Source organism: Lactuca saligna, chromosome 4, assembly GCF_052625555.1.
Source record: "Lactuca saligna cultivar CGN05327 chromosome 4, ASM5262555v1, whole genome shotgun sequence".
Taxonomy (NCBI): Eukaryota; Viridiplantae; Streptophyta; class Magnoliopsida; order Asterales; family Asteraceae; genus Lactuca; species Lactuca saligna.
The window spans coordinates 1,670,281-1,678,621 of record NC_136420.1 but is presented as its reverse complement, the minus strand read 5'-3'; the positions used below and the strand labels follow the sequence as shown (position 1 = coordinate 1,678,621).

Below are 8,341 nucleotides of genomic sequence, written 5' to 3'. Positions count from 1 at the left end.
TTTGTGCTTACAGTGTTTTGTGTTATGTGTTTCAGGTGCTAGTGAGGATCGCGGGAAGGCACCAACTTGATCAGTACACACACGGGATTTTTATGCTATGAGATCTTGGGATTGATATATGTTATGAATTGAGTTTCAAACAATGATGTTTTTATGATAAATAAATGAATTATGTTTTTATAAAATTCGAAAAAAGTTGTTTTGGAAATTTATGGTGTTACAAAATCGACCTTGATCCAAACCCTTTTAACACATTTCAAATTTCGATCCAAATCCGCTTCATAACCCGCATGGTTTTGAATAATCAAATCCATGCACTTATCCGCCGAATAAACAGATATCTAAACCCGCACCGTAACCCGTAAGTTTTTTGAATAATCAAACACATTTTACTTAAACCTCAAAATAACATTTATTAAATAAAACATGTTGATTTAAATAACACATTAGGTAATCAAAGACTTTCGAATGGAATTACAATCATTTTCATAGTAACTTCTGATTGGTTTTTGACCATCGATTGCATTGATAGAGAATAACAATTTCAAACTTTTTTCCGATCAATAAATATATGACTTCTTGGTTGATGAAATATTGAAAGTTTAGAAGTCGAGTCCTCGATTCCTATGTAAAAACAATTTAGTCTTTGATCTTTCCCTTTTTGAATTTTAATTAGAATTAAAAGTAAACTTTAGGTTTTATAAAATATAAATTTATAATTCTAAAATTTATACAGAGCGGGTTATAAACGAAGCGGGTACAGGTCGTTAACGGGTAAACAGATCAAAAACTATGCTCCAAACCCATATAATTATTAACAGGTTTGGATCGGATCAGGATCAAAACCCGCTCTATTGTCAGGCCTAATGTTTAGTCATTATAAAATATTAATAAATTGTTTCAACAAGAAAAAAGATATTAACCAGCCGGAAGTTAGATTACAAATAGTTGACCGTTTTCAATTCACTTTTGTAAGTTACCGAATCTAATATAAAGAAAAATTTCATCGAAAAATATTCCTTTGGCTAATTTGAGAAGTAATTTTCACGAGGTTAGGATGATTTGTTGTCAGAAATTTAAAAGATGATCATCTGCGAATATGATCCTTTATAGTTTATATACAATCGTTTTAATGGCTAGAACATCTATAGTAGAAGATCATTACTAGGTCATAAATTTGGTAAACTCTAAAAACTATTTCGTTTTTCCTTTTTCAAAGCTGTTTTTGGGTTATTTCATTCTTTTACTTTAGTAGCTACATAAAAAAAAATCTATCGATAGTTCTTATAAAAAGAATTTATAAAAAAGTTCATTCATAGCAAATTATGTTAAGAATATTAATTTATGAATGAGGCAACAAGAAAGTAATTGGAAAAACTCTTTTGCTTTTAGCTTTAAAAAATCTTGATCGGCAAATCGCATTGTTTTAAAAATTAAATAGTTGATGACGTAAGAGTTAATAAATCCGGATTTGTACTACCACCATACAAACCCTCGCCCCATTTCTCCCCTCTCCCAATCTCGCTCTGTGCCAGTGTCTACCGAAGCTTTTCGATTTCGAAACCCTAACAACGAATCTCTCTCTCGAGCTTCCGTTCGTTTCAATCTCCTTCTTAATTTTATTCTCCTTCTCATCCGTCAATCTCCAAACGGATCCTCTCTCATTGACCGTTCGATGGCTGAAGGCAAGCTTGATCTTCCCGACGATCTTCTCTCCTCCAAACACTCTGATCATTCTTGGACCTCTAAAGGTAATCTCTTATCGCCCGGCCTTTTCCGAATCTTCCGTAGTTAATGGATGCGAATTCTTTGGGTTCACGTTAAGATAGGGTTTATTTGATCTGTACGTAATGGGATTTTTGATGCTACTGCAATTTGACTGCATCTACATTGTTTATCTCTTTGAATCAAGGATTTTCAGATTATAACTTATATATGCTTACTTAATCTACAGTTGGTCACAATATGCATTTTTTTTCTTCAAAATTGTTGAAAAGCGAATCCAGATTTGCAAATTTTCTGATGTGAAAGTTATTTCAGTTCGGGTTTATTTGATTGCATCTATAATTGAGTAGTTGGTAGTATGTGTGATCATATCATAGCTGAATTTCATTTCCAGCAAATGTACCCACACGTGTAGAATGAATCTTCTATTTGATCACAGATATTCGTGATATTGGAAGATGATTTGAGTTTCGGCCTATATGACAGCTTTATGTTTTTTTTTTCTTTTAAATTGTGGGCGCAGGCCTTTTAGATCTCTTCATTTCTAAGTGTGATATCAGAAAGTTAAAGTTCTTCTACACTGCCAAATGTTATAGATAGAACACTTCATTTTGCTGTCTGCCTCCATTTGTTTCATTTGTTTGTATAGTAAAACACAGTAATACATCTTGCTTGATTTAGCGATATGCTCGTTTTAACAGACATGGTTGGGTACTCGGAGAGATTTTTGTCATTTTATTTGGTAGATTGCAATACAACAGTCCAAGCTCGCTGTGTTGGTTTGGTAGAAGAGTTTGAGTTTCTTGTTTTATAAAAGTGAAGGAAACAGAAGGCTTAGAGTTTGATATAAGGATGCTGTACAACTGTTGTTATTTAGGACAAAACAAGGCAACACTGTTTTTCTGAAATTTATGCAACTCTAAAATTTTCATATTTAGATAAGTTTATATGCTTTTCTTTCAACAGTAACTTGTATTGTATTAGAATACTCTTTAAAAGTATGATAGAGATATGCCATGTGGCGTTAAATGTTTTTGTTTACTCTTGCCTTGGCAAATTTGTTCCCCTTATTATTCTTATCTTTAACATGCAATTGTGTCATGACAGTGGAATTTTCTGGAGGGAATGGTGAAGATAAGATGACCGGTTATGATTCCAAAGGTAGCTTTTATCCATAGATTGTGGTCTGTAGTATTTGGTCAATAAGTAAACAACTTGGGGAGTGTTTTCTTTGGGTTACTAACTTCCCCCAAGTCTTTTTCTTGATTTCACATTTTTTGCTTTTTGTTTGTTCATATAAAGATCAAGCAGCGTTGGACAACAGCATCCCCTTGTCTCCTCAGTGGCTCTATTCTAAACCAGGCGAAAGTAAGATGGTGAGTGTTTTTAGTCGATTAAACATTACTTGTAGATATATTTATGGACATGAGATCAATGATATACACTCCGCATGAATAGTCTCTCAATTTCTTTTTTCATGCTTTTTTATATTGTCATTAGCAGCTCCCTTGATATTCATTTTAGTTAATATACAACAAACGCTATTAAGTATTTGTCTCTACCATGGTACCACTGCTGTGTTTTGCCATACTAAATCTATCTACAAATAGAAAAAACTGATCTCGTCGGTTGTTATGATTACAGGAAATGCGGGCACCAAGTTCTCTCTCCCTTGGGAGTTCTGCTGATTTGGGTTTGAAGGAGGCTTGGCGTGCGGAAGGATCCGATGACAAGAAAGATTGGAGGAAGTCTGGAAGTGAGACAGAAAGCGGGAGGCGCTGGCGTGAAGAAGAAAGAGAAACAGGATTACTTGGCAGCAGAAGAGAGCGCAGGAAAACCGATCGCCGTGCTGATGTGGCGCCCGACAACAGAGCTCCTTCCTCTGACAAGTGGCTTGATGTGGGTAACCGTAATTCTGGGAACGAGGCAAGGCGTGATAGCAAATGGTCATCCAGATGGGGCCCAGATGAAAAAGAAAAGGAGAAGAGGACAGCAGATGCAGAGAAGGAAGATGAGTCTCACTCTCAAGGAAATGCAGGCAGAGTGGTCTCTGAGCGTGATCCTATTCCCGAATCACGTGATAAATGGAGGCCACGACATAGAATAATGGAGGCAAGTTCTGGTGCCTTTCGGGCTGCACCTGGATTTGGGGTTGAGAAAGGAAGGGTCGAGGGATCAAACTCAAACTCAAACTCAAACCCAAACATGGGGTTTACTGTTGGACGTGGAAGATCTAGTGCTACTGTTGCTGTAAGGCCTTCATCTCCAGGTTCCATCGAGGGTGTGCCTGGAAAGCCTCCTGGGGTTGGGGATATGTTTTTCTACCCAAGGGGAAAGCTTCTTGATATATACCGCACACAGAGACTCGACCCTTCTTTTGGTAACATGCCTGAAAAGATTCAGGAAGTACCTTCTATCACTCAAGTAGCTGCACTGGAACCTCTTGCTTTTGTTGCTCCTGATGCAGAAGAGGAGGTAATGTCCTTTTTTTTTTTTTCATCAGTAAAGTTTTTATGTATTTCTATCTTGCTAACTTGATAAGCACATGCAATGTCCTTAGGCCATCCTTGGTGATATATCCAAGGGAAAACTCACTGGTAGTGAGTTGGTGGCCAATAGATCGAGAATTATCGGGTCATCTGAGAACATTACAGGTAAGGGAGCATTGGAGCTGATGGATATGGAAATGTTTTTTCCTTTTTTTTTGTATCTAAGATTATTATCCTTTATCAGATGTCTTGGATTTAACATCCACCAATGGGAAAGATTGCGATGATATGATTGACCCAAGTCAAAATACTTCACTCTTTGATAGCCAAAGATCAACAACAAAAGAGGGTGAGTACTGACCAACTATGATCCATGAACTCTAGTATTCTACTGCTTATCAGTAATCAGTTATGACAACATACATTGTTTAACAACAAAACATTTCAGGTCGAGATGCTAATCAGGATCGAGAGCAAGGAGTCCCTCAGATGGAATCATATGAACTGCAAAACACCAGTATTGTTGACCGTGGTCAAGATAAAGCTTCTAATTTTAACGGTCCAGATTTGGGTTCTATGGGGCATCATCCGATGGATAACTTCCAGCCATCTTCGTTTGATATCAATTCAAATCTTGTTAATGATTCAAACTCTGTATTTGTTGATCCATCTTCTGAGCAATATTGGGCAAGAAATATGCAGGATAATACAAGCGAACAGTTAACAAGTGGCATCATGCCTGAGGAGTTGAGTCTTTACTATCGTGATCCTCAAGGGGAGATCCAGGGACCATTTCTTGGGGTAGACATCATCTCATGGTTTGAGCAAGGATTTTTCGGGGCAGATCTACCAGTTCGAGTGGCAGATGCACCAGATGAAGCTCCTTTCATGGAATTAGGTCATGTTATGCCACACTTGATTCCCAGGCATGATTACACCACCAGCAATGATCCAAGTCCCAACTTGGACAAGTCGTCTGATGGTTTCCAAGGGAACCTTGATGCTAATGTCGTCTCTGTACCTGCTCCTGTTTCTGAAATGGGCTTTTTGTCTGCATCAGATAATCAAGCCAGAATGCCTGAGCATTTTTACTCAGAGGGTCAAAGCTTTCGTGAAGAAGGTTGGTTAAATACTCTTTCCTAAAGCCTTTCTTTCATTCTATAAAACGTAAACGTCCTAATGTTGTTTCCCTGTTGCAGAAATTGTTTTCCCAGGAAGACCAGGCAGCAGTGACTCTGCAGTAAATTTTATGAACAACCACACCGTTCCTGTGCCAACTGATAATAAAATGCATCCGTTTGGATTGCTATGGTCTGAGTTAGAAGGATCAAGTTTAAGGAACGATCCGCAATCTAGGACATCTTTGTCTGGTGGTATCCAGCAGCAATTTGTGAATTCACCAAGTCAGAGATCATCTCATTTCAACACAATCCCCGATGCTGAGGAATGGTCTGATATCTATAGAAGAAATGCCATGGATCAAGAGACCACTGAGTTTGATTTATCAGAGAAACTCAGGTCTCACCAAATTCAACAACAGTTGCTCCAACAGCATAATATGCTCAATTCTCATCATCAGTTGAATGAATCAATGCTGGATCATGTTCAAGTTCGACCTCCTATAAACCTAAAACAGTTTTCAGGGCAAGGAGTGGATCACCTGGTGGCACTGCAGTTGCAGCAGCAGCAGCAGAGGCGGATTGAGCTTCACCAGCAGCAACAATTGCAATTACAGCAGTTGAATCAACAGCAAATGCTGCTCAAGGAACAGCAATCACGACAGTTGCTTCTTGAACAATTGGCCCAAAATCAGATGCGTGCAGCGCAAGCACAGGCACAATCACGTGTGGATGCTGCAAGATCAAATAATGCACTTGATCAGATTCTTCTCAAACATCAGATCTTGAATGAACTTCACCAGCGTTCACAACATGTGGATCCATCATCAATAGAGCATCTGATTCAAGCAAAGTATGGTCGTCAAGGTCAAGGTCAGGGGCAAGGGCATCCAAACGAGCTGTTGGAGCTCATTGCACATGCGAAGCACGGCCAGATGGAACATCACATGCTTCAGCAGGAGCAGTTTCAGGGAAGGCAGCAGCTGCCTTTGCCTTTGGGTTTGGGTTTAAGGCAGAGGATGGAGATGGAGGAAGAGAGGCGTCTTGGTTCTGTCTGGCCTGGGCCTGTTGATGAAACCACTCAGTTTCTAAGAAGTGCTGGTGGGCTTCACCGAGTCAACTCCAGTGGCCTCAGTCCTTTAGATGTTTATCAGCAACAACAGAGGCTATCTCCAGATGAGTTGAGTCATCTTTCAATGCAAGAGAGACTTCAGCAGCGCTCGTTGCGTATGCCAGGTGGTGGTCCTGCAATGAACCTTGATGTTAATTCCATGGGTCGAGTTAATCAGAATATGCAGGAGTTCAATTCTCCGCTGCACCACGGTGGTGCTGCTAATCAGCATCCGTTAGCCTCAAACCGCTTCCATCCCTCTCAAATGGGTGCGGAGGGACACATGGCAAATGAGTGGATTCAGCAGCTGCATATTGATAATGAAAGGCAGAAGGAAGTGAGAAGGATTTCTGAAGATCCGAGTGTGTGGATGTCTGCTGGAAGCAATGATGATCCTTCAAAGAGGTTGCTTATGGAACTGCTTCAGCAGAGTCAGAACCCCCCAACAGAGAATCGGTCTAGTAGTGAAGAGGCATTAGCATTGGATGTGAGTAATAATAATAATAATAGTAGTAGGGAAAGGGCATTTGAGGGGATTGGTGTTGGTTATGGATTTAACTCGGTGAACAGACCACAGGGACGGTTGGTGGGTTTGGGTGAGGAGACAATAGTTGGGGAGGGTAGAGTGCATACTAGACCTGGAGCAGTACCATTCTTTTCTGAGACTCAGGAAGCAGTCTATACAAATTCCAACATGCAGGGAAACAGAAAAGTACCTAAAAGTGACATGATGATGCGTGTAGCCGCAGAAACTCAACAAGGTGGTGTTGCTGGGGAAATGCCAAATAATTTTGGTAAATTTTAATCTGTGTGATGATGGTATTTATTTTCTATGTACATAAATATATCTGTGTTGTGATATTAGCAGGTGGGAATAAAAGCTTGTACAATGAGTCTTTGGCAGCAGGAGGAGGAGAGGGTCAAGACAGGTAATGTCATTCGTTAATCCTGAAACAGATAATTGATATGTTTTGGTTTCTTATGTTGAGGGTTTGCTGCATGCAGGGGGTCGAAAAGGTGTAGTAGTAGTAGTAGTGATAATATAAATATATTGGTGAGACGTCCTTCATCATCATCATCTCATGAAGGGGGGTTATGTGAGGTGGATTCAACTTTCAGAGAAAGAGAAACTAGGGAGAACATGATGATGATGGTAGGTGGTGGTGGGTTTAGGCGGACATCATCATTGAGTGATGCATCAGTGGCAGTATCAGAGACAGCATCTTTTAGCGACATGCTTAGAAGCAATAGTAATAATAATAATGATAATAATCATCATCATCTTATCAGGAAGCCACCCTCACCAGATCCAGAGGGTGCAGCAGCAGAGGGACATAATAGCAAAACTGGTGGTGGTGGTGGGAAAAAGAAAGGCAAAAAGGGGAGGCAGATCGACCCGGCTCTGCTTGGGTTTAAGGTTACCAGCAATCGTATTATGATGGGAGAGATCCAACGCATTCAAGATTGAACCCCTCCTTTCCCCAAGTTTTGTTTTTTTATTTTTATTTATTCTTTCTATATGTATATGTATATGCATTGTATGTATGTATGTAGAGAGTATTGGTTGGTTTGGTTGCATAGAGTAACTGCATCTGTATGTACTATAGGGTTTTTTCTTTTTATGAAGTGTAGCATTCAGTCGGTCAACATTACAAAGTGCCAAGCTGATTTGCAATTCAAGTGCTGCTTGCTTTGGAAATAACGTAAAAATTGTTTCGGACTTATCATATAATCTTATACTTTTTAGTTCTACTCTTTTTACAGGTGATAAAAAGCTAAAAAGAGCGGATAAAACTAGGTAATACCTGAATGCAAATTGTGGGGTAAAAGTTCAAATCTGAACCAGTTTTCTTGTCAATATCCCATAAAGTAATGTAATGCTATACAAATACCAAGGC

General features: G+C 39.2%; 1 protein-coding gene across 4 annotated transcripts; it reads left to right on the top strand.

Annotated features, from left to right (window-relative positions):
- The first annotated feature begins 1,474 nt into the window (after positions 1 to 1,474).
- Positions 1,475 to 8,167, top strand: LOC145041025 (uncharacterized). 4 transcript variants are annotated; one of them, XM_078988922.1, is made up of 10 exons: positions 1,475 to 1,751; positions 2,833 to 2,886; positions 3,028 to 3,101; positions 3,370 to 4,200; positions 4,286 to 4,379; positions 4,459 to 4,563; positions 4,663 to 5,334; positions 5,414 to 7,204; positions 7,312 to 7,372; positions 7,449 to 8,167. In XM_078988922.1, exons 1-10 carry the CDS (start codon positions 1,676 to 1,678, stop codon positions 7,909 to 7,911), a joined length of 4,221 nt encoding a protein of 1,406 aa, XP_078845048.1. In that variant the 5' UTR covers positions 1,475 to 1,675; the 3' UTR covers positions 7,912 to 8,167. The 4 variants fall into 4 exon arrangements, with proteins under 4 accessions (XP_078845048.1, XP_078845047.1, XP_078845046.1 ...); XM_078988921.1 differs by having other exon boundaries at positions 7,309 to 7,372; XM_078988920.1 differs by having other exon boundaries at positions 5,414 to 7,237.
- Positions 8,168 to 8,341: the final 174 nt, after the last annotated feature.

What these genes read in the sequence shown, in the direction of transcription:
- LOC145041025 (XM_078988919.1), top strand. Translation starts at nt 1,676, where the DNA reads ATGGCTGAAGGCAAGCTTGATCTTCCCGACGATCTTCTCTCCTCCAAA. An exon ending in GACCGGTTATGATTCCAAAG is followed by an intron (nt 2,887 to 3,027) that starts GTAGCTTTTATC and finishes GTTCATATAAAG; the next exon opens with ATCAAGCAGCGTTGGACAAC. An exon ending in GTCATCTGAGAACATTACAG is followed by an intron (nt 4,380 to 4,458) that starts GTAAGGGAGCAT and finishes ATCCTTTATCAG; the next exon opens with ATGTCTTGGATTTAACATCC.